Source organism: Passer montanus, unplaced genomic scaffold (genome assembly GCF_014805655.1).
Source record: "Passer montanus isolate IOZ18808 unplaced genomic scaffold, ASM1480565v1 scaffold69, whole genome shotgun sequence".
NCBI lineage: Eukaryota > Metazoa > Chordata > Aves > Passeriformes > Passeridae > Passer > Passer montanus.
The window spans coordinates 5,758,139-5,783,864 of NW_024372036.1; the positions used below are offsets into that span (position 1 = coordinate 5,758,139).

Sequence of the window (25,726 nt, forward strand, 5' to 3'; positions counted from 1 at the left end):
GCCCGGGGGGGGCGATGTGGGGGAGGGATCAGAGGCCGGTAATTTATTGCATCGCTTTTAATATCCGAAAGGCTGGCTTGTTTGCCGAAGCTCCCGGCGCTCCGTCGGTGCCATCGGCTCTCGCAGAGTTTTTTTTTTTTTTTTTAAACCCCGCGTAGCCCTCCCCGCTGGCTGCCGCTGCGCTGCCGCTGCTGCTGCTGCCGGCTCCGTGGCTTGTGCAGTGGAAACTGGCAGGCTGCCAGGCGGAGCTCGGAGGTGGAAAAGAGTAAAGGCGCCAAAAGGGAACTCGTGCGCCGCTGCAATTCTCCTCCCGGCCCGCTTCCTGGCTCGCTGCAGCCGCCGGCCCCGCCGGGCTTCCTCCGGGCGCCCCCCACGCCCCTCGCCGAGGCTTTCCCCTCGCAAACCCGCCGGCAGGCACCCCGGGGCCATGGGGGTGGAGAGGGAGGGGGGAGAGCAGGCTGCCCTGTCCCGGGTGGCGCTGCCATCGCCTCCTCTTTCCCCCGGAGGCACGGAGAAGTGGAGTCTTCCTCTTCCTCCTTCTCCCCCTCCCCGCGGGCATCGGGTTTTTCTCGTTTCCACGCCAGCAGCGTGTTAACAAAACTTTGCTGCTGCTGGCGTCAATGGCTGCCAAAAGTCTGTTGACGTTGCGAGGGAGACCCAAACGTTTCCCTTTTTAATCAGCTGCCCGAGCAGTGCGGTGTGTGCCTGTGCCTGCCTCTGCGGCGCGGGGCCGGCGGGGCGCGGGCAGCGCGGGAGGTGGGTGGGTGGGTTTTCCCGGCACGGCTCGGCACGGCACGGCACGGCTCGGCTCGGCACGCCGGGGCCCCGCTGGGCAGCACGCCGGGAGGCAGGTTAGTGCTTGCAGGCGCTTTTCACAACTGGTTTCACACGGCGGCATCGCTGCGGAACCGCGTGTGCGTTGCGCGTCTCACTCTCTTCCACCCACCCCGCGCCTCCCTCCCTCCCTTCCTCCCTCCCTCCCTCCTCCGTGCATCACCGTCTATATTTAGCCGCAAATGGCTTTATCGGCCAGACACCTCCCGGAGGAAATGCCGTGCGCGCTCCGGCTGCCGAGCCCCGCTCCGCGCCCCGCCGCGCAGCGCAGCGGGGGCGGCCGGGGGGGCTGCGGCGCCCTGGGGCGCGCTGGCGGTGGCCCGGTGGGTGACAGGAGGAGGGAGGGAGGGAGAGACGTGTCCTCGGTTTCCTCCGTGCGCTGGGGCGCTCAGCCCGCCGTCGGGGTTGCATAACGGGAGCGGCTGCGCCCACCCCCGCGGAAGCCGGGTGTATAAATAGGTGCGGTGCCCCCCACGCCCCCTCCGCTGTCCCCCCCGTCCCCGCAGCGCAGAGCGCTTGTGGCGCTGCCGGCGTTTGGCCGAGCCTCTGTGAGCCGGTATCCCCGACCGGCAGCTGCTGGTGGGGAGGGAGAGGAGTGGGGGGAGGGAGAGGGTGTGCGAAGAGTTAAAAGTCTGCTGCTTGTTGCAATGAAATTATGGCTGGCAGTGGCGCCGCTGCTCGTTCAGCAGACCTCCACTTTTAAACAGTTCACAAGAAGTTCATCAGGGCGGCGATGATTATAGCTGCACACACGCGCGCACCCAGCGGCGAGGGGTGGCTTCGGGGAAGGGGCTGGCAGCCTCGGGGGCCAGGGCTCTGACCTGCCTGGTGGCCCTGGGACATCCCACCACATCCCTGCGGCCGGGCGGGTTTTGCCCTTGCTCGGGTGGTGGTGGCTGTGGGACATGGGGCCTCCAGATTACCCGCTGTTGGCTGGGGAAGCTCTCACTCCCCCCATGCAACTTCAGCGTTTCGCTATCTGCACGTGTCAGGGGATTGATGGGCTCTAGTTCAGGCACCTCGCCTTATCTTAATGATACATTTCCAGCGCAGGCAGCCCCTCTGAGGAGCCGTGGCCCCAAAGGGAAGCTGGGCACAGAGAGCCGGGACTGTGCCGTGAGGCTGAGCCGGTGTCTGTCCCTTACAGATGAGGCGGCGCACGGGGTGGCTGCTAACCTTACGTAAAACCCTAAATCACTCTCTCCATGCTGCTGCTGCCTCTATTGAAAACATTACGAGCGGCGCATCTGGAAACCAGTAAATCTGTCCAGAAAACGTCTTTCCAGTGAAATAACTCCTTTTGAATGATAGCGCGGTAACTAACCTCCGTGGATTTTTGTTTCCTCGCGGCGATTTGTGCGGACTTCATTAGGAAAAGCTAACCGTTGTGGAGAAAGGAGGGTCAACGCGCTGTTTCATTAATATACATTTGTTCCAGACGTGGAGTTTTGCACAAAAGGCCTCTCTGAGGGGAGAAAAAAGTGTTGGGGAACAAGGCTTTCCTGCCGTTTCAGTTCTTAAACCTCTCTGAACGTGTGTGAAGTATTGTGTTAAAGGCCCAATCTGGGCTTCTTCCCTATTAAATGCCAAAGTGATCATTTGCATATTTTGTAGCCTGACAAAGGAAATGAGTTTGCTGGGGAAGCATGGATGCTTTGGGAGACGTTAGGCATTAAACTCCCAGTGGTCAATCGCCCGTTACTGGCTTGTGTGTGTGTAAAAGGAGTATCATGCCTCCCGCTTAAAGGCTTCTATTTTTGTGAGAGAGGAAGAGCTGAGGGATATCCTGTGCATTAAAGGCTCCCCCTACTTATTAACCCAGCATTTAGCAGCAGGATGCAGGCTGAAGCTCAGTCAAAAGAAACGACTCAACCTCCGAAGAGCAATTAAAATCTTGCACTGGAATAAATCATGCGCCGCGATAATCCTGTTAATAAAACGCAGCTTGTCCTGACACTTTGCTCATGCAGCAAACTAGAATTTAATGCCAGCGGAGGTGGCATTAGGCAAGGTAGAGGGGAGGAAAAGCCTTTCCCTCTCTGCCACTGGACGTGAAAACGTGGTTACCTTTCACCTGCCTCTCTGGCTGCACACGGCGCCGATCCTCTTGGACTGCTAATACTTCTCCAGTGAGCCCGCTAATGATTTCTTTCCCTGGAGTGAGCAGGCATCATTGAATTACTGAAAGCACTCGCAGCAGCAGCAGCAGCAGCAGCACAGCAGCTCCAATGCAGAAGTCACCAGGGCTCCTCGCTTAATCAAATCAAGGGGTGGGGAGCTCGCCAACCCACTTACTATTTTTAACCCCTTTCTCCAAGTTAGTCGTGTGCAGACGCTAAAAGGGAGGGTTTTATTTAGATGCCTTCTGTAGCAGCGTCTCTTCAGTTTTAAGTCCTCGTGTAAAAGCCTTGTCAGCAATCAGCGTAGCTAATACACACGGTATGTGGTTGTTCTTGCCATGCTCTCCTGCTCCCGTGTGTTCATAATGCTCTTGTGAGCGCCTGTGGGCTGTTTGAATGTCCCCCCATGCTCACGGGGTCTCCCTCCTTGGTTCAGTCTATGTGAGATGAAGATTTGGGGACTGGTGTGGACTTGGCCAGCTGAGTCATTTCTTGTGGAAATGAAATGCTGTGGAGAAACTTTTATTTGTCGATAGTCTGGAACGATTCTTAATTTTCTGGATGTGCGCTGGGGAAAAGATCCATCTCCTCTGACCTATAAATGCCCTCAATTTGCTCCTTTATTGCCGGGTATCTCCCTTAGCGGTTAACGTAGGCAGCTCACTCCCCGCACCAATCCTGCATTCATTATTAATTACCCGGAGGGAGGCTGGCTGCTCCGCTGTGATGTTTGCACTTCCTCCTAGACAAATCTCCTCAACTTTTTTTTTCCTTTTTTTTCCTTCTTCTTTTCTTTTTCTTAATAGAATATAAAACCGTGAAGAAAAGCGTTGATTTTTAAGAAGACGTCATGCTTTCTGCAACTCCCCTGTATGGCAACGTTCATAGCTGGATGAGCAATGAAAGGGTCCGCATGTGTGGAATTAATGAAGACAGGTAAATATTTAAGCTTCTGGCAAGTTAAACCACACTGTAATTCTGCAGAGCAAGGTCTCGGAGTTTGCTCGCTTCCCTAATACTGGAGCAGAAAGCTGCCACCTTGAATTGAGATCAGCCCAGCTTGGAGGGAGGGCAAAGGGAGAGAGCCAAGACGTGCCTGAGAGCAGTAGAGCAGATGCTGATTTACTATGGAGCAGGCAACCTGGGTCAGTGAAGTGGGGACGCACCCAAAGCAACCTTTGAATGTTCTTTTACAATTAATTTATTATTTTGCATTCGTGAAGGGGAATTAAACCAAATAGTGCATGTTTTCTTGGGGTGATTCTCTGCAGCAGAGGTGCTCGTGCCTGCAATTTGGTGTTCCCTGCCTTTGGACCAACAGCTTGTTATGTGAAATAGGATCAGTAGTGTCTGTCTCCCACAAGTGAATTTCTCCTCCTCCCCACCTTTTTTTCCTGCTGAATATAATTCAATTGATTATCAAAATTACAGTGTTTGATGGGATGACATAGGGACTGGCAGGTGTCCCCTTCCCTTAAATCCCAGCTCTTTAAGAAGCAAAATGATGCTGGACAGAAGCTGCAGATGCGCCTCCAGTTCTCTGTGCCAGATTTGTGTGGTTTTAGTGCTTTTCTCCCTTCTCATTCTCTGTTCTCACAGTTGTGTGAAAAGCCTCCAAAAAGCTGGTGGAAGTTTTTGGTCTTTGCAGGGAATACTATTTGCAAACATCAGCTGAAGGAAAACAGCCAAGCATCTCACTTTGCTTTCTCACCCTCCCTCCCCACTTTCCTCCCAGTTGTTCAGGGATAATAACTGTATGTGCTACTAGCAGGGAAGGTGAATCTTTTAAAAACAAATGGGTTAAAATCACATTTCTGCTTTATGGTGATGATATGCCTTTAAGCACTTCGATTGAAAGGAGTTCTTTTGGGTAATGCTGAAACTTTCCTTCTGCTGCATGTCAGTGATTTTTATCCCTGGGATTTGAAATTTGGCACTAAGGTATATTCTTTATTGGTGATTTCTGTGATAACAAGTCCCAGAGCTGCAACACTGGTATGGCACAGATGTGCAGCTTCCTCTTAAGCATGGAAGAGCTGATGTTCATATGATATTAGTGTGTTTGTTTTAATTTTATCTTCAGCAGTGTTTATGGATGGTATATGAGCAGCGTATGTTTAAAATGGGGTATTCTCCCCCTGGAAAAAGGAAAGGGCAAGGAGCAAAAGAGAAGACCTTGACAAAAACTGCTTGATTTGGAAGAGGTTGCTCTGAGATGTACTTGGTGTGTTCTTGTTGTCAAAATCCTTTATGCTTATTTTCAAATAGTCCTTGCTTTTCAAAGTAGTCAGCATGTATGGGTACAAAGAAGGATAAATATATTATCTCATGGGACTTCTCTAGGGGAATCAAAATATGGAGGTGATATGATATTGCACTGATCTGAGTTGCACAGGATGTTTTCAGATAGTAAGCTTCTGTTTTTCAATAGGAAAATTCCCGTTAATGATGGTGATGCACCGAAAAGCAGACTGGAGTTGAGGGAGGAAAATCACCTGAATCACAGTGTGGTAAGAAGTTACAAGCTTGGTGCTGCAGATAAATTTGTGCCTGTCCTCCCCACCGTGACTCCTGCCCCTGGCTGTTATTACATGATCCATTTGGAGAAATAGTTAAAACACCTTCCTGTTGCAGCCCTAGTGGGCTTGGGCACATTCAGGTTGTTTGTGTGAAACAGTGAAGTTGGAGCTTTGTTTATTTATCTTGTTAATATCTTGATTCTTTGTGATATGTGTTGTTGTATGACAGATTGTTAGTTTTGCTGTTACGAGTATTGCAGAATACCAGCATGTGTGACAAAAATAGGTCATGTAATCATTAAGAACACCAACGTTCCGGCAAAGTTGGTGGGGTTTTCTTTCCTTTGAGTCCACATGGGGAGCAGCAGTGGGAAGGAAATTTGATGGCAGACCTTTCTTCGTGCTGCATCCTCAGATGCCTTGCCCCATGAATCATGTGGCTGTGATGAGCCCCTGAGCAGAGCTGCGGTGGAGGGAGAGGTCCTGGAGGAGGATGAGGATGAGGAGGAGAGGCACTCAGTCCTTCTCTTTCTGGTCTCCATGCCACAGCCCATGTCCTCTTGCTCTGGGAGGGCTGGGACTGAAGAGCCAGTTGCACAGGAGCAGTGTCTCAGCATTGTCTCTGGGCCACTCCTGGCTCTTGAGTCCTCACACCTTTGTTCCTGGCTGTGTTTGAATTTTGGGTTTGGAGAGATTGGTGTTGATGTTTGTGGTGTTATACATATTACTCTCTAGGTTCCCGTTCTCCCATTTTCCAGTGTAATCACCCTCTGTACGTTTTCACAACAAACAGCATGTTTGCATTGTTACTGTTTCTCGTCCAAAATGCTGATCTATCTGTAGCTTGAATGGTAGTTGTGTTAGTGAGATGTGAGAGTAACATGCTTCTTGTTCTGTAAAGGTGGATGCAACTACAGCACATCGCATCGACAGTCTTGCAGCCCTGAGTATGGACAGGTCTGGGCTCATGCGAGAAGGACTCAGAGTGCCCAGTAGCATTGTCTATTCCAGCTTGTGTGGACTTGGCTCGGAAAAATCGCGGGATGCTACGGGTTCGATAGCCAGCCTGGGATTTACTCCTGAAAGAAATCCAGAGATACAGTTCAAGTCTAATCCCCCCGAAGCGGTGGAAAGCGCAGCTGTCTCTGGAAAAGCCCCGAACGGCTTCAGCGCTATATACAAAACACCACCTGGAATACAAAAAAACTCTGTCCCAACAGGGGAGACACTGGGTTTGGACCGAGCTGCAGGTGACAGGCAGAGTCCCCTCGGTGTCAATGGTGCTAGTTACCTAAGGCTCCCCTGGGTAAACCCCTACATGGAGGGTGCAACGCCCACCATATACCCTTTCCTTGACTCACCAAATAAGTATTCGTTGAACATGTACAAGGCATTGCTACCTCAGCAGTCCACCTACAGCTTACCGCAGCACCTGGCTTACTCTCCCGTATGTACGAACGGTGAACGTTTTTTATACCTGCCTCCCTCCCACTACGTTGCCCCTCACATCCCTTCGTCGCTGGCGTCGCCCATGAGGCTCTCGACTGCTTCAGCTTCTCCAGCAATCCCACCTTTGGTGCACTGTCCGGATAAGAGCTTGTCGTGGAAGATGGGTGTGAGCCCGGGCACCCCGGTTGACACGCACGCCTACCCTCACATCCAGAGCAGCAAGCAGCCCCGGGTCCCCACCGCCAAGCCGGCCCCTGCCAACTTGCCAGGAGATCCTGCTCTCCTGCTGCCGCACTCGCCCCGGCCATCTCCCCGCCTCCCCCTGCCTGCCCAGGTTGGGGATGCCTATGCTGATTTCCACAAACATTTCCCCAGGATCACCACCTCTCCCTCCTCTGCTGTTACGCTCCCAAAGCCCTACGTGAACATCGGCAGTGAATTTCCACCTGCTCGCCTCTCCAATGGGAAGCTTCCCAAAGGCAGTGATGCTGGGGAGGCACCCCTGCCATCTGCCCCCCATGCACGGAAAGCTGGCCACGACCGGAAGGACAGCAGGTCTCCCCCACTCCTGGAAAAGCAGACCCCAACCAAAGATGTCACCGACAAACCACTGGACTTGTCAGCGAAAGTGGTTGATGCGGAAACCGCTGGCAAGTCGGACCATGGTAAGAAAATTATGCCAACAGTGCTGGTGCATGGAAGGGCAGGAGGGGGGACACACTTGCCAGGCGGTGACATCGTTCAGAAAGAAACCATTTCTCCCGGGAACAGCTGCCCCATCTACAGACCCGAAATCATCAGCACGGCGCCGTCCTCCTGGATCGTTCCTGGTCCCAGCCCCAGTGAGGAGGCTGGGAAGAATGTCCAACTGAAAAACAAGGCACTGGACTGGGTTATGCCACAGCCGCGGAGTTCCTCCTGCCCCAGGATGGGTGGCACGGAAGCGGTGGTTGGCAGCGTGTCGGGGACAGTGTCAGCAGGGGGACGGCCAGCGTCAGCGTCACCCGCTCCCAATGCCAACGTGGATTGCGCCAAGACGGCCCGGAGCTCTGCGGAGAGCACCGCCTCAGTCATACAGCACGTGGGGCAGCCCGTCGCCACCCCTGCGAAACACAGCAGTAAGGTGGCCAAGTCCTGTGGTCAGGAAGCCAACTTCAAGGCGGCCGAGACTGCCCTGGCCTCCAGCCCCATCTTCCTGCCGCCCAACGAGGCGTTTCGCTCCCCGCCTCTGCCCTACCCCAGGAGCTACCTCCCGTATCCAGTGCCGGAGGGGATCGCCATCAGCCCTCTCACCCTCCATGGCAAGGGACATGTCTACCCTCACCCTGTCTTGCTGCCCAACGGCAGCCTCTACCCCACCCACCTGGCTCCCAAACCCGGCCTCCCTTACAGCCTGCCAGCCGGGAGGGGGGAGTTCATGACCTACCAGGATGCGCTGGGGGTGGGGATGGTGCACCCCATGCTGCTGCAGCATTCAGCTCTGGAGATCAGCAAGGAGGAGAAGACAGAGCGGAGGTCACGGTCTCACGAGAGGGTCCGCTACGAGGACCCGGCTCTGCGGGGCCGACTGCCGGAGCTCCTGGAGAGTGGTGGGAAGATGCATTTCGAAATGCCCAGTGACAAGGGCGTGAAATTGCACCAGAACTCTGGCCATAGTAAAAACTCTGCAAAAAGCGACAAACACCTTTTCCCGGATCTTCTGCGAGACGAGCAAGAAGCTAAGAGCGAAGCAAATGTAACGAAAGCCAGCTTTGCTACAGAAAGCAGTAATCAGACTAATGACCCTACAAAGCACAAGGTAGAGCAGGCGTCTCAGCACAGAGATTTTATTGTAATGAGAGAGGAGTTTGGAAGAAATAATGATGTTCACGAAACCTATAATTTCAAGCAAGCCCAGAGTTCATCAGTGTTCGGCTTAAGGAAAGAAGATTTATCTGTGAGCCAGCCTAAAGAGAGAGTGGCGGTCCAGCCATCTCCTGTTTTCTTGGAAAGCGCGCACGAGAGCGATGCTCCGGCTCTGGCTTTTGGCAAGGTGCAGGAGGACGCGAAGCCATTCTGCATGGGGACCGCGCCGCCGAGCATCGATGCCAGCCAGACCTATACCAAAGACGGAGCCGACGACGCGGAGTCTGCTGATGGCAAAACACTGAAACCCAAGCCGTCCAAATTGGCCAAGAGGATCGCAAACTCTGCCGGTTATGTAGGTGACCGATTCAAGTGTGTGACGACCGAACTCTACGCCGACTCCAGCCAGCTCAGCCGCGAGCAGCGGGCGCTGCAGGTGAGTCCAACAACCGCCGCGCTTCTTGTCGTTATTTCTCTGTTGCAAGTCACAGTTGAGTTTTTAAAGTTGAAAGAAGAGACACAGGTGGGGAGACCAGAAAATTTTTTTTGTTGGGGCGTACTCGCCATAAATGGTTTTAAATAGCAAAGTAAGTTTATTAATGAGAGCGAGACGATGTAAAGAATAGTATGTGTGGCTTGTAGGAATGTATGGGCTAGCCAGCTTTAAAGGGCTTTTACTAAGATCTGATACAAATGTTGTTAATGCATGTTAATGCAATGTTTGTGCAGTTTCGAGGGGAGTCGGACAGGCATGCATGTTACCCTGGCGCTGGCTGTAATTTCTGAGCTGGCCTGCGGTGCCAGCCAGCACAGCCTACCCAGAAGTTTTGATTAGTATGCCAAATGTGCCGTTGGATGCTGAGGAGTTGCAGTCATGCATTAGTGGGTCTCAGGCAACGTTGGTTCCAAGTGAGCGCCTAGGGAAGAGTAGGAGTGGTATTGAGGTTGATGCTAAGGGATGATAGACAGATATTGTGTAGGAATATTCTTAGGGTGTTTTACTTTTAATGAAGGGATGAGTTAAGCCAAATTGTTTTGCATTGTTAAGAAAAGAATTGGTTTATGCTTATAAAAATGGATGAAATTATCTAAATGATCCATTGAGTGCCCATTTTAATTACATAGATGGAAGGATTACAAGAGGACAGTATTTTATGTCTACCTGCTGCTTACTGTGAGGTCAGTTCTTCAAATTTTTATTACTAGACTCTTACATAAACCTTTGAGTTAAATTTCATTTCCAAATACACAAAGGGAAGTTTGTGGGCCATGGTCGTCTTTTATTCATTGTACGGTTTTGTGTTGTTGTTTTTTTTTTTTCTTTATAATTCTATTTTATTTTGTTTCTTTTTGTTTTTGTCTCTTTTTACCTCCAAAATGGAATGTTTTTGTTATATATATAATATACATTTATATATAATCTTTTATATATATATATACTTATATATGAAAGAATTGTGTGGCTATTTGCTTATAAGATGCTAGAACACTGATTTAAAAGTCAGGTGTGTTAAAATCCTACCCTTAGCTGTTTATCTGGTTTTGAGTCAATTTTTTTTTGGAAATGCTTTCATATAAGGTAAGGTAAATGAAGTAGTTTTTATTGCAAGACTTTTTTTTTTTATATCAATTCTCTTTCTAGCGTGCAATGATGCGCTTCTCAGAGTTGGAGATGAAAGAGAGAGAAGGCCAAACAGCTACCAAAGACTCAGAGGTCTGCAGATTCAGCCAGGCAGATTGGGAAAACTTGAAAGGAAACAGTGAAAAGAAGCCAAAGTCTGTTGCTCTGGAAGATGCCATTGCTGACCAAAATGACAATGACAGATGTAAGCGAATTTAGATGGCTTTCTGAAGCGTGTATGTGTCTCTTTGCCATGGCAGCTTGCAGCAAAGCAAGCAAAGCTCCGTGTTCTCGCTGTGTTGCTGGTGAAAGTCACTGACCTCATCCTCTGCAGGTGCTGAGTTGCCGTGGCTGGTACCCTCTGTGCTTGTTTTGGGGCTTGCGAGTTCCTTGTTGCCATTGCACCTGCTTTTCAGGAGATAGTTACTGTCTGTCACTGCCTTAGAGAGATCCTTCTTTTAACTGATGGGGTGCTGCCTCAGCCAGTGAAAGCAAAGGTCCAAGGTTCTGTTTTAAATACAGAAAGGGTATGGGGGAAGACAGAAAAGCAAGAAGGAGTTCAGCTTCCTGAGGTTGCAGCAGCACTGAGATACGCCAGTATTGCAGACTGCAGAACAAGGATGGAGGACAGAAGAGTGAAAGGAAGTGGGGAGGGATGTGATCTGCCAGGCTTATCCATAAAAGCTGGCAGTAACAACTCCAGATGACAAGAAGTTACTTTTCCTGTGACTTCTGCTGCGGTGGCTGGGAGGTTTGTGAGGCACAGGTTCTTGCAGGCAGAGTCTGTGAAACTCCCTGTGGGGCTGTCTGTTCCCTCTAGGCTGTCACAGGGTGTCAGAGGGCTATGGAAATGCAATGTCCTAAAAGCAAGATAAAAATTTAAAAATGGTATTAGGGGATTTTTTACTATATGCAAGAAAGATTACTTCTTTTTTGTTTGCACTCTTGGTAAGCATATGGCTTCTGTCATATGCTTCCACCTTTTTTTTGTTTGTTTTGTTTTACCTAGGTATTTAAGGAATGGATCAGTTCCTTCTGTTGCTACTTTGTTTTGAACAACTCAGAAAAAAAGATTATGCTGAAAGCATTGCAAAACAAGGGGAATTGTACTGCAGACTGCACTGTGTGTATGTGTGGCTGTGTAACTCAGTGGTTAAGTGTGCTCTTTGGTAGGTGGAGATTCATGAGTAGGGCTAGTAGAAAATTTCATTCAGACAATTTAATAACTTTGAATGATTGTTCTGGTCTTTGGTTAATGCTTTTGGCAGACAGCATGCTGATCAATTGTACTTGCTCGGTTACTCACCTAAACTCAAGTTACTGTGGCACTGCTATCACTGAAATGACAGGCTCAACAAAAATTGGCAGGGCAAAATAGCAAGGGAAAGTTTTAATTGTGGAAGTGGAGAGGGTAGCAGGGTGGGGAGAGGCAGGCTGAGCCTCTGGAAGCTGGGCAGCCTTTTCCTTCTCCAGGCTGTATCGAGGTGGCTGCGGGGAGGAGGGCACAGCTGCCTTGGCAGTCCCTGTGCTAAAGCTGAGAGCTGGGCAGGCTGCTGCCCTGGCTGTCCCCTTTGCAGCCTTCCCTGCTCCTCAGGGATGCCCTGGTGATGGCCTCTGTTAAATTCCACCCTGGGTGTGCAGGGGAGCCAGAAGAGCAGCAGCAGTCCTGCTGACTGGTTCTGGCTGCAGAGAGTTCAGCAGAGGGGGGATGATGGGCTGTGGAGTTGAGAGGGGGCACAGGGGATTAACAGGGAGGGAAGGCAGGCTTGCTCAGGGACCTGGGGCTGCTTGTGGGGGGCTGTGGAGAGGATGAGTGTAGAGCATAATTGTATGCTGAAACCCCTCTTCCTATCCTTGCAAAAGGCTGATGATATGGTTTGTCTGTAAATTCACCATTTAGCGAGATCTCTGGCACTTGAATCTGCTGGCTAAAATTTGTTTGAGACTGTTAAATAACTGTTGGAAGCAGGGAAAGTGTGTTCAGTCTTATGTTAGTTCATTCCTTTCCTCCGCTAATTAGCTCTGACTTAACAGGCTATTTCAGACTTTGGCCAAATGTCTAAACTCCTAAAAGCACGGATCTGTTCTGCTGAGGGAGCTCCTTTTTTTTGTACGCCCGCCTGGGCAGCAGCAAATACTTACCAGTACAGATTCAGGTCTCAGTAAAAGTTTTTTATCGTGGTGGTTCACCTCCTGCCCCTCGGGATAGCAGCTGATAAATCAGGAAACCGAGTTTCACACCTCTTGAATGCCTCTACTGTGGTGGCTCGGGCTCTCTGCTGGGGCTTGAGCCACCAGCAGCCTTAATGCATCTCTCACTGAGCGACGGGCAAAGGGGTGATGAGCTCTGCCTTCTCTCCCCCTTCGCTGGGAGCCAGGGCTGCTGATCTTTTGCCTTCCCTTTGCCTTCAGTTTCTGACCACGCTGTTGGTGTGTTTGGCTTTAAAGCTCCTGAACGGGAATGAGCTGATGGTTTGCAGCCTCTTGTGTTTCCTTTCTGCCTCCTGCGAGCAATGTTGCTGTTGGAAAAGTTGTTTCCCCGTGTTTCATGTTTGTCTGGCGCTAGCTTGGAAATGAAACGGCCCTGCCTTTACCTGTGTGAGGAGGGAATTTGGGAGTGAAACCGGCAGGCTGTTCTGCCTGCACTGCCAGCACTTCACCTGCCTGATGTCGGCGGGGAAGGAGGAAACTGCATCCAAAACTGTGATTGTGGCACGGAGCCAGCTCCCAGGGCTCCCCTGCTGCCGCCTCGGCCGCGCTTGGCACGGAGCACCAGCGCTGATCGGGCCCTGGCAGCTGCCTGCCCCCTTGGCTCCTCTGAACCTGCCAGTGCAACAAAAGGCTAAATAACACCGGCAGGTGATGCTTACAGAGGCATTTGGTGGGATGGAAACTGCTTTTTTTTTCAGCTTGTCCTAGGACTTGCTGTTTTTCCTAGCTGCATTGCACATGTATAGACTCCTTTGGAAGCACACAATATCCGGTTCCTTAAACTTTTCCTCTGACTTGGCAGTGCGTGATTTTCTGTACTGGGAGTCTCTTAAGTTTGAGCATCGAGCCTCCTGAAGAAGGGTGGAAGAGGTGGGCTTTTGTTTAGTTTAGCTTTTTGTTTTGCCCTTTTTTTTTTTAAGGCCCAATTTAAGGCAGGTAGCCATGTTAGCTAATTAATGAGCAATTAAAGCCGATCAGTAAATTAGAAGTGCTTCAGTTCTCCCATCTCATCTAGGTTTTGCTGGGCATCTGAGACTGGGCATCTGAGAGCAGCCACAAAGCTGCTTTGTTGCCAAGGTGACTTGTAAATGTTGCTGAGGCAATGCTGCTCCAGTGCATTTTCATAGCACAAACATGATAAATTATGGGATGCATATGTCATGAGTCATAGGATTGTTCAGAGATCAAGTGATTTAAGCTATTGGCACGGACACACGCATCAATACGGGCACGTGATGATCGCATGTCGGTTCATAACAAAGCTCTTCCAGAGGTTCTGAAAATCACACCCGAGTGTGAAAGACTGAATGAATTCTACAAACTGAATTTCTTGACTGGGGAGCATGAGTTCACCTGTTTATTTAATTTTTTAGGATGGAAGACACTGCTTGTTTAAGCCTTAGCTGGGCAAAATTACCCTAATATATTAGAAGCCTGATCTTAAGGCATGAGGTCATAAGGAAGAAGTTAAGGCAGTTGATATGTGTGAAGGTAAATGTGCAAAACACGTTGCACAACTGATCTTAGCGTTGTAGTGAGGTGCCAGTGTCCCTTTGCATGGTGATGTCCTGCTTTTCTTTTTTCTTGCTGGGCTGTGTGTACACTGGGACAAATGAAAGATGGGGGCAGTAAACATGTCCTTTGCCCTGGTCAGTTATTACTTTCCTGCCACAGGACATAGTGGAAGAAAAAAAAAAAGTCTGTGCACTGAAAGTGGTGGTTGCTTGTTTGTGCAGTGTGGTAGGCTTGGGCTGAATGAAAAAATGCGGAAAGCTCACAAGAAGAAGAGGTACTTGGAGGGGAAAAGTGAAATCAGCTGTGTTTCCTCTGCCCCATGGGATACTCAGCTGAATTCTGAGGATATCTTAGGGAATTTCTTACTGTTGTTGGGATCTCCTTGCTTAATACTGGGTTTTAGCTTTTGGATAGTCATTACTGTTCTTGGATGAATAAAAGGTGCGTTGCATATAAGTGAGCGCAATGAGAGGTTGCTCCAGGGAAGAGGAAAGGCTGTTTTTAGATGCCATGTTATTTGAACAAAGGAATCTACAGCTTAAACACTAAGATGTGTTTCCTTGTTTGCATCGAATGGGAGGGTCTGGTCTTGTTGACAGCAGTTGACAGCAACAGGAAGATGAAAAAACGAAAGAAAGTTTTTTGGGTAGCGTGTTTGTGCGTGTCTGTAACTGCTCCTTGTGAGATTGTAACCCATGCACTAAGAAGATACTGCTTCAGACAGAAACCAGCTGTGAAGAAGCATCTTCTTAATTCCTCCTTTTTTCTAGATTGGTGGGACAGTGAGAAATGGTTTGAATTGTTGGTGCTGGTTGTCACAGCTGGTGTGAGACTGGCAAATACTGGAGGCTTGAGGAAGGAACACGTTTAAGAGTTTAATCTCCTTACTCATAGAGGTGTGTTGCTATGAGAACTCAGCATTTATCCTGTGTTTCTGGCTACCTCGCTACTGTTTGAATAATGATGAAATGAGAACTCCCAAGTATTTTGTTGTTGTTTTCTTCCTCAGGCAGAGAAAAGGATGTTGTAGATACATGGCACGGGAGGGGGGTGGTGGGAACAAAAGCAAATAAATTCTCCTCATCCTTGTTGGGCACGCACATTATGCTTATGTTGCTGTGCTTCTTGTTGACATTTGTATCTTAATTTGGGGAGACATTGCGTCTGATCCCGGTTGCTTGCAAAACAGTTTGAGGACGGAGCGGAATCCGGTGGTAAAATATTAATAGAGCCTGCTCTCCGTGAGGCAGCCGCAGCTGTGCCAGGGGGGAAAAACCTCTGGGCTTGCGACGTGTCCGTGCAGGCTGCGAGGAGAGCCTGGCAGCCCGTGTCCCCAGCAGCGAGTGACCTTTGTTCCTTGGCGCTGAAAATCCGGCTGCGGGAGCGCCGGAGCGCGCAGGCGAGGACACGTCCCGCGGCTCCCGGCTGCGCTCCCGCCTCGGTGCAGGCTGATTACACAACCGGGATTAGCGGGCGGAGATGCCGCTTCCCTAATGGTCTTAGTGCAGCCAGCGGGACGGATCGGGACGGATCGCAGCGCCGCGCGTGCAGCGGGCGGTCCTTGAGAGGGATAGAGGGATTTCTGCCTCGGAGCCGCGGAGATGGAGCTCTGCTCCCCCGAGGGTCCCCCTGGGATGTCGCCGGAGATGGAGCTCTGCTCCCCCAAGGGTCCCCCTGGGATGTCACCGGAGATGGAGCTCTGCTCCCCCGAGGGTCCCTCTGGGATGTCACCGGGCAGCAGAGTGTCACAGAGCTGCTGGCAGCCAGGATGAACCACAATAGGTGTGTGCTGTTGTTCCCAGCCCTGGAGGAAGGCTGGCAGTGACAAGCTGTTAGCGAGGTCTCTCCCCTCGTTATTTTTCAGCGCTCAACATCCCCGTGCCAAGTCCTCTTGCAGATAGAGAGGGAATTAATCTGCAGCAGGTTGCTTTTGGTGGTGGCAGGCTGGAATTAGCTTGCTGTTTCCTGCAAGCCGTAAAGATTAAGACCATCACCCCCCTGCCCCCCCCTACAGCCTGCTACTTCCTTTGACCCTGCAGGAGCTTCTCTGGGAATTGGTCAGGATGTGCCTGCCTTTTCTCAGGCCAGACGGTGTTAGGAGCAGGATAGCTATCCCAGTGTAGTGACTCTCAGCAGGAACCATGGCGTGGAGCTGCTGGTGCTGCTGGAGATGAGAAGGCTCTGAGGCAGCAGGGGCTGAGAGTGCCCTTACCTGATCTCTTCAGGGAAACTGACCACAGAAGTATAATGTTTCCTTATGAAAGGAGAAAAATAGCAGATTGCATTAAAAATGTAAAATGAAATCCGATAGACGCATTTATTTCTATTGTGATACTTAAAACGTGGCTGGGCCAGCTGCTTTTGTGCTGTGTGAAACAGGACTGCTGGTGCTTTTGGTGTGGTTATGGGGTACAGCTGTGGGGCGGTGTCCTCGTGCCAGATGTGCGAGCGCAGGGTGCTGCCAGATTCATTCTGATCGGGGGGACTCTGCCATGCAGAGGCACGGCCGCAGTAAGCTGAGATACCTGTTCTCTGGAACATCTCAGCGCTGTTGGCTGGAAGAAGTGTGACAAAGTGCATTTTAAAGTCTTGGAAGGAGCATGTGTTGGCCAGACGGCCTTGTGGAGAGAGAGGAGCATCGCTGAGCAGCGGAACAGCCCGCGCCTCCCGCTCGCCTGCAGAAAATCAGCTTTTGTTTTGATTTTTCTTGGCCGATATCTTGTGCTGTTTTACAAGCAGCCCTGCAGGCAGCTTCCCAAGCAGTGTAAAAATTATGCTGGGGTGTCTTCTGGTGCCGACAAACATTTCCAGAGCCCTTGGTGCTACTTGGAGCCATTTCCAGATTGTGGTGAGGAGAAAACTCATCGGGGAAATTTCCTCTTGCCATTCCCCCAGCCTTCCATTGCTGACAACAGGTATTTCGAGGATGGTCTTGAAACCAAGAGGGGTTGGCAGAGCTGTAGGAAGGGGAGGTCAAGATAAAGTGGGATAGAGTTGGCCTGCCTCCAGATGCTGCCAATGGTGGGTCTTGGAGGGCACGGGAAGGGAGAAGGGATTGCAGGGGCGCAGTGTCAGCCCTGATAAGGGGAAGAGAAGTTGAAGGCCAGGCTGGACAAGGGCAACCTGTAAAAATCTGGGTAAAAGGGAGAGAGGATCCACAGGAGGGAAGGGCAGCAGAGCTGTCAGGAGTCCAGGTAGAAAAGTAACAAATGTGTTTGCAGGAAGGGAAGTGAGAGAAGGAGGAAGGGCGAGAAGGAGGAAGAGGAAAAGGGACAGTGAGCCATGGGGAAGCAGGATGGAATATAGAGTGTGCCAAACAGTGGCAGAGGTGTGGAGTGTTGGTCAGACAGAGGGCTAAAACATGTGAGAACCCCAACTTGTTTGTGGGAATTGTAAATAAGAGCTGATTATCTGTGTTGAAGTCTGTACTGCATCTCTGCCTAACCTTGCCTTTGCTGGTTTGGTTAAACCCAAGAAAATAACGTTATTCAAGATGGTGATTAAGTGTAATTTTAAATCAAGCATCCATTTAAAATTGCATAGGCTGTCTCTGAATTTGGGCAAACAGTATTGGAGGGAAGCTGGAGTTAGTGTGGGCGAGGCAGCCTGGGTGTTTTTGTGGCTAATTTGTCAGACTAGTTTCTAGTAAGCTTTTCAGAGCTCACCCTCTTGCTATTGCTGGAAATACTCCTTGAAAAAAGTGAGGTCTGTTTTAAAAGGAGGTGACAGAGATCATGTGAGGTACAGTGACTGGTTGGTTCCTTGAAGTGAGGAAGCCTTTTTATAACCTTGGATTCAAGTAGTGCTTTTTTGCAAAATATCACAGCTATTCTTAGTGGTATTTCTATGTCCGTGTGTGCGTGTTCTGTATCCCATTTATATCTCCAGAAGAAGGGATGAATGCTTTTAAGTCAGACTCTGCAATTTGATGGGAGAAGTTAGTGAAAGATTAGGAATTAAGGGAGGACTAATACTTGGCTGTCATCAGAAGGTATTTTTGAACTGGATTGTTACTTGCCACAGTTTAGGGGGGTGAGGTTGCTTTCTGAAAAGGGTTTGTGCTTTCAGTATCTAAAGATACTTATTTAAAAAAGCATATTGTGATGTTTCTATGGATACAAGTGTAGTGAATATTGTGCTTGTTAAATTAATGTAAAAACAACACACAGTAATGTGCATTTGGGAGTTTTGTGCTTAGCTGTTGAGAAAACTGCTGCCTTGGGCTGGGCAGAGGAGACTTGTTCCCGAGTACAATTTTGTGTTTATTTGCATGCCTCATGAGCCATAATTCGTGATGGAGATGACATTGAAGAGATCAGAGAGCAAAGCCTTCTCACAATGAATTGTGTGGTATTTATTAGGTCTTGTGGTGTTTGTTTGTTTTTTATTTTTAGGTAACTTTTCTAGTACAGAAAACAACCGAGGTCACTTTCTTGAAACTCCAGAGGAAAAAGATCTCTCAAATGAGAAATGTTATTTAGAGAGACATTCTGTGTATGAAAAGGCAGAAGACCAGCCAACAGAAGATTTTGGCCAACATTCATGTCCACGTCTGGACAGGAAACGTAAACACTCTGGTGAGAGAGTGCAAAATGATGGCAGCCAAAATGAAAGCTTTGTGGATGAGCTGCAGGATGAAGTTATATCAAAAGCAAAAAAGAAAAAGAACTCCAAAGGTAAGCCAGCATTTTGCTTTGGTTTCTCTCAAGGAATGTCTTGTGAAAGGAACGTCCCTTTGGCTTAATGTGTTTCCATTTTTGAACTTGCTAGTTACTAATGTGAGCACTGTCATTTCAGTTTAAATTATATATATGTATATATATGTATGTATATATATGTGTATATATATATGTATATATAAAAAAACTTGGTATGTAAGGATAAAGCACTAGTCATTGGCCACTGTAGCCACAGCAGTGCAAGTTACTGTAGTGCATGTAACCCGTAATGAGCGAAGCTTTAAAATGCATAGTGTGGTGGTAAAGCTGAGACTATATGCCCCGAAAGTGAAATGTAGCTTTTGTTTTAAGTTGAGGGGGCTTTTTGATTAATTTTTAGTTATTTTTCCATTAGATGACTGGCCTGAGAGGGAAATGACAAACAATTCCTCTAACCACTTAGAAGAGCCCAATTGTAATGAGGTGACCAACCTGAAGGTGTGCATTGAATTAACAGGGCTCCATCCCAAAAAGCAGCGTCACCTGCAGCATCTTAGGGAACTATGGGAGCAGCAGGTGTCACCAGAGAGATCCCCGTCCGGCAAGTTGGGCCGGCAAAGCAGGAAAGATTTAGCTGAGGCTGTTCAGCCAGAGGCCACTGCAAAGGTCAAAGACTTCACAGAAGAAAGGCACACCAAGAAAAGGTCAGAGGCCAAAAGCAATAGAAGTTGGTCTGAAGAGTCCCTCAAAACAAGTGACAATGAACAAGGTATGCAGAGACTACTAGGGAAACCAGCTGGCTTTAGCATTTACAGTGACGCATGCTGCCACCGATGCGAAGGAATTGTCGAGAGTTCTTTTTCTTCTTTCTTTTTTTTTTTTAAACTCTATATATATTTCTGTAGATGTCCATTTTTATAAGGACTGACACCTCCTCTTTAAGAATTGCACTTTAGCTGATATTTGTCAGACAAGAAAACGTGTTTGTGTATGTGTGTGTAACTATGTGTTTGTGTGTGTGTGTGCGTGTGTGTTTTGGCTTAAAATATTTTCATAGATGATGTGAAGATGAAGTTTATCTCTAGAGGAGAGCTGGGGAGGGCATAAAATGCAGGCATGCTTTTGGGTGAGAGAGGGAGCAAATGGGCTGCTAGTTGGTGTGAGGGTGTTTAACCACACCTAGGGTTTGAGGGGCTGTGAGCTTCTAAAAGAGCATCAGCACAGCTGTAGCAGCTCTGGATCTCGGGAACCCAACGCCTCCAGCACCCTCAGCACTGCTGGCTTCCCCTGCCTTTCCCAGGCCATATGCTCAAGAGCAGAGCTAATCCTCCTCCTGGCAAGGCTGCTTTGCTGGTTTGTCCTGAGCACATCCTGCAAACCCCTTGCACCCCACTTCCCGGCCCCTTGGCAGACGTCTTCCAGCAGCTCTCTCCTAAGGGGTTGCCTCCTCAAAGCATATCAGATTTCCTTGACTTGTTTTTGGCTTCTTCTTTACCTCTCACTCCACTTCCTCCTTTCCCCATCCTCCCTCCCATTTCTGTCGATTCCCTGTCCTGGGGGAAAGCCTGTGGATGCAATCTGCCAAATTTTCATTGGGATGGACGGGTCACTCTCCTGTCCTCACTGTCCTCAGCCCCTGGGCACATTTTCTGCTCTGATGCTTTTTTCCTTCCCTGCAACATTTTGCTGCTGGAGAACTGATGGGGAATGGAATCCCACGGTGCACAGGGCAAATAGTTCAGCTGAGATCCCCTTGAAAGAGAGAAGCATGAGGAAAGTGCATCCTCTTGTCCCACACCATGGAAAGGACTGAGTCCAGATCATCCTGTGCCAGTGAAGATTTTCCTTGGTAGTGTCTCTGAAACAGTCACAGCAGAAGTATCACCTTCCCTTTGGTCCTAAAGCTCCTCATCTGTCCTTCTCCTTGGCAGGATTATCTGAGGGCAGAAACCCCCAAACTGATGCTTACTGATGGGGAAGGATCCATCCAAAAGGATTTTAGCTGTAGGAGAGCAAAACTTAGTTTGACAAATCAAGGACAAAAAGGAGCTTTGACTCTTGCTTCCTTGCTTTATGTGCTGCCTTGGTGAGCATGGTATTGGCTCAAACACCCCTGTACACCTTAGTACTTCCAGAGAGAGATGCCTTGTAGAGTTCAAATGAGGGTCACTAACAAGAAGCTGTATTGTGTAAGGATGCTCTCACTTTCCCCTGCAATCCCTCCTGTGGCAGTGACAAGCTCATGACCTTGGGAAAGAAAAAGAGGTGGCTCCCAATTTGTGCACCATTCCCAAAGGCATTCAGATTCGGTTGCCCTATGGCTATGAAAAAACTGTTGGGTTTGGAAGCTGCTATAAAACCATAAACTTGATTAAATTGTGCCTTGCTGTTCATTGTACAAAAACACTGGATATCATTCAGATAATTTTGCTGGTGCTTCTCCAGCCCTGTTGAAGTGTAAACTTTTGAATCTCCTCAGTTGATTGGGGTGGGGACATTTTTTCCCCATTGTGTAACAGAGCATCCTTATGGCTATGAAAAAACTGTTGGGTTTGGAAGCTGCTATAAAACCATAAACTTGATTAAATTGTGCCTTGCTGTTCATTGTACAAAAACCCTGGATATCGTTCAGATAATTTTGCTGGTGCTTCTCCAGCCCTGTTGAAGTGTAAACTTTTCAATCTCCTCAGTTGATTGGGATGGGGACATTTTTCCCCATTGTGTGACAGAGCATCCTCTGCATGACAGTCTCATGGGGACAGAGACTTGCAGCTTGTCTGTCTTGCTCAGGACTAGTCCTCAAACTTTCCTTAAACAAGCAGAGACTGTCAGTATGAGAATGTACATTGTCACTTGCAACTTTTTTTTAGTTTGGGGCTGGGAGCAGCTGTTCTCTGTGCTCAAGCACTGCCTGCAGTTGTGGCAGTCTCTGCTGCTGGGCAGCTGGTTGTGTCCCCAGGAGCAGGCTGTAACAGGACATGAGGGTTGCCTCTGTACCTCTGAAGCCACAGTCTAACATTAGCAGGATAATCTGCCACTCCTGCCTGAAAATCTCTGGGAATGTGGAGGTTTCTGACTTCTTGTTGCTCCAGTTGTGTTCATGCAGAGCAGTGTGGGCTGCAGGTTGAGAGGGTGATTCTGTCTCTGCTCTGCTCCTCTTGAGACCTCTCCTGCAGTGCTGTGTCCAGTTGTTGGGCCCCCAGCATGGGAAACATGCTGGAGCAAGTCCAGAGGAGGCTGCAGAGATAATCAGGGGGCTGGGTCACCTCTGCTGTGAAGACAGGCTGAGGGGTTGGGGTTGTTCAGACTAGAGAACAAAAGGCTCTGGGGAGACCTTATAGCACCTTCCAGTACCTGAGAGAGCTGGAGAGAGAGTTTTGACAAGGATATAAAGTGATAGGACAAGTGGTAATGAATTTAAGATGGGATAGGCTTAGATTAGGTTTTTAGGAAGAAATTATTGACTGTGAGAGTGGTGAGGCACTGGAACAGGCTGCACAGAGAAATTGTGGCTGCCACATTTATGGAAGTGTTTAGGGCCAGGTTGGATGGGGCTCTGAGCTACCTGGTCTGGTGGAATGAGTCCCTGCCAATGGCAGAAGGGTTAGAACTGGATGATCTTTAAGGGATGATCTCCCTTCCAGCCCTAAACCATTCCACAATTCTGTGATCCTGCTGCAAAGTGACATTGCCGTGCTGGGTCTCCGGGGTGCAGCAGGTCCGTGACCTTGGGGACACGGCTGCCTCAGGGCATCACTGCTCAGCCAGCCCCATGACCAAGGCAGCAGCCACGGCCTCTGCTGGGGTCCCAGCTGAGCAGTAACCCTGCACTGCTGGAGCATCTCCTGATGCTCCCCTGGGCAGCCGCAGCCGCTCACCCGGTGCGAGGAGAAAGCCGGAACAGTGCGGATACAAAAGCCCCGAGGAGAGGAGCCAGGAGGATCTCGCCCACCGGGAAGCATGTGCCAGCCCCTGGGAGCTGCCTTGGCTGCAGGCAGCGTGGCAGCCATGGGCTTGGCAGGCAGGAGGAGGCAGCTGCTGGGGGGAGCTGAACAAGCGAGCATTCAGGTGACGCGGCAGCAGCTGCTTTTCCGCGCGGACCTCTCAGCAGCCGCTCCTGCGGGAAGGGAGACAGGTCCTGCTCTGAGTCAGACTTGCCACAACCCACATCAGTCAGAGGCCTGAGCTTTTTGGGGTTTTTGGTTTGGGTTTTCCTTTTTCTTTTTTTTTTTTCATGGATATTTAGGTATATTCCTGCTCACTCTTGTTTTTCTTCTCTCTTCACGTGGTCAGAAAGATGGGGTGGGATTCCGGGATCAGTCACTTGCTGCTTTTCTGCCCCTGTTGTCTTGCGTTTCCCAAGCTCATGCTTGGCTTTCCCTGTGTAGTGCTGGCATTTTGCAGTGTTATTGATCCTGAAGCTCCTGGGTGCACAGCGTAGCTGCTCTCCCATCTCTCAGCTCCGGTGCACATTTAGCCTGGTGCCTGCTGTCACCACTGTGGAGGGGCAAAGTGAAGCACAGAGTTGATGTGGAGTTTGCAGGCAGGAGCACACATTTTTTGTGGTGATTAAACTTCTGCTTTCAATGCCTCGGCATGTCTGCATGGGAAAGCCTGCAGTTCTTTGAGATAAGCTTCCTGTGTTTTTTTTTTTTTCCCTCCACCCTTTCAGTATTTCTGTTCTTCTCCAGACCTGTGAGTTTTTCATTCTATTGTATTTTTTCAGCATGCAGCTGTTTGTTCCATTTGCACTCACCAGAGCTTCTCGCTGTTGTTTTCCATCCTTTCCATCTTTTTTTTCCTTTAGTAAGTGATTAAGTAGGTAATGATGGTACTTCTGTATTGGAATTGGGCTTTTCACACGCTACTCAATTAGGTTAGTTAGGAACATGAGAATTAAACACTCCTTACTTTGTGCTGTCTACAGAGTTGGAAAGACAGCCTTGCATCCACAGGCTCAGCCTACGACTAGGTGCCTTCCTTCAGTATTGCAAAGCCTGAAAAACTTACATGATTTTTGCTGAACAATCTGCACATCATGTGTCCCATAAATTCCCTGACATCTGCTTGGCAAGCCGTGGTATGTGTCTTTTTCTAGAAAGTGGCTCAAAAGAACTGAGGGATTTCTGTTTTCATCCTTAATCTAGAAAGCCTTCTGTGAGTTGCTTTCACAGATCTATTTAAAGGAAGACTAAAGTGTGAATTGCCCACCAAGAGGATTCTAGATTTTATTTTCTTTTTTACCAACTGGTTCTGGACCGAATCTCTTTTAAGTAAGGGAGTTTCTCCTCTTAGCACCTGCTTATTTGGTCCTGCCATCTCTTCTATTCTGAAAGTAGCATCACTTCAGAGACTTCTCAGAGCAAGGGAGCCTCTTTCAAGTTCTCAAAGTTTTTTCCACACCTTCCCTTGGTGGTGTCGTATTGTTTGGCTGAAGTGTCCCTTCCTTTCTAGCAACCTTTAATTTTTCTGCAGAGGAGTTGGTTCTGAGGTCACCTCAATTCTCTTCCCAAGGGAAATTCATACTATAAAAAGTCAACTTTCCTGTCCTTGTTTTGTTGTAAGCCTGCTTGCACTTGGAAAAAAACCCCAAAACTAACCATGCTTTTTGCATGTGGCCCAGATTGTGGGATCCAGCTTGTTGGAGCTAACCCCCAGAGAAAACCCAGCCCTGCTGTATCCTGCCACAGGCAGCAGAGCACTGGCCTTACTGTCCCAGTGTCCCAGAAAAACTCACTTCTGAGTGGAGTTCTTGGGGGAAAAAAACCATCTGCTTGCTTTTCCTGCAAAATCCCTGTGCTTTCTGATAGAGAGCTTGCACAGAGCTTCTGTAGGGACAGCTCCTTGAGTAGTCTTTCTTCTCTTGGCTTGTTTTTGAAGTTAAAATGCTGCCGAGGAGGTGTTCCCTGTCTTAGGGCTGTCTTGGGACTAAGCTCAACATTCCCACCTCTCCCAAAACATCACTTCCATGATGCAAAACCAGCACACTATCCCATTAAAATCTGATCTGTGCTCCCACCTTTCTTCCTGTCCCCTCTTCCCTCGCCATCCCTGTGTCTGCCCTTGCACCCCACTGAGACGAGCCGGGCTGGGCCCAGGCTGCTGGAGGAGTTGGTTCCCTTCAGATCAGGCAGTCCTAGGTAAGGGGGCGAGTTTTTCCCTGCAGCTGCTCCACTCTGCCCGTGGTGGCCGGGCTGTGGCACTGCCAGGCTGGCCTGGCACGCATCCCCACGGCACCTGCGTGGGGCATTTCATTCAGGGGTTTTTATTAGAGCCCGATAACCGCTAGCGTAGCGTCAACGGGCGAGATGCTATTTACAGTTTGGATGTGGAGCGCTTAAAATATTAACGATTTGAAAATGTAATTGTGGATCTCTTAAGCAGTCGAGGAGCTCGTGTTAAGTGCTAGCGATGCATTTTCCTTTTAACGCACCATGCGATGTGTAATGCCTTTCCTTCCCATTTAGGCTTGCCCGTATTCCCGGTGTCTCCGCACATGAAGAGCCTTTCATCCACCAATGCAAACAGCAAAAGGCAGGCTCAGCCAAGCTGTACTCCAGCCTCGAGGTTGGCTGCCAAACAGCAGAAAATTAAAGAAAGCCGGAAGACAGATGGGCTGTACACAGACGAAGAGGAGGATTTCCAACATGCATCTCTGATGCCGAAATACAGCGAGTGTGAGAAGCCATCAGGGAAACGTCAGTGTAAAACAAAACACTTGGCACTGCAGGAGAGGAGAAGGAGGTCATCTCTGACAGGGGATGACACCACAGATATCGAAAATGCTGAAGATAAGGTATCTTTATTTAGACTTAATTGTCCACCGGCCTGTGAGAAGGCAGAGCCAGCTTGCTTAAAACTAACGCACTGTCGTGCATGCAGGGTAGCGGGGATTGCGTTCGGATTTGTCTGTGGATGCTTTGCACATTTTGTGTTTGCTTTTCTTAACCTTAG

At 49.3% G+C, this 25,726-nt stretch overlaps 1 protein-coding gene across 1 annotated transcript in view; it reads left to right on the top strand.

The window, feature by feature from the left end:
* Positions 1-25,726, top strand: part of BCOR (BCL6 corepressor) — a 63,716-nt gene that overhangs the window by 15,144 nt on the left and 22,846 nt on the right. The window contains exons 2-9 of the mRNA XM_039729401.1: positions 3,761-3,890; positions 5,386-5,464; positions 6,375-9,203; positions 9,893-9,946; positions 10,410-10,593; positions 18,509-18,790; positions 19,188-19,541; positions 25,240-25,568. Coding sequence (XP_039585335.1) covers positions 3,805-3,890; positions 5,386-5,464; positions 6,375-9,203; positions 9,893-9,946; positions 10,410-10,593; positions 18,509-18,790; positions 19,188-19,541; positions 25,240-25,568 — 4,197 coding nt within the window. The 5' untranslated portion in view covers positions 3,761-3,804. The remainder of the gene's footprint in view (positions 1-3,760; positions 3,891-5,385; positions 5,465-6,374; positions 9,204-9,892; positions 9,947-10,409; positions 10,594-18,508; positions 18,791-19,187; positions 19,542-25,239; positions 25,569-25,726) is intronic.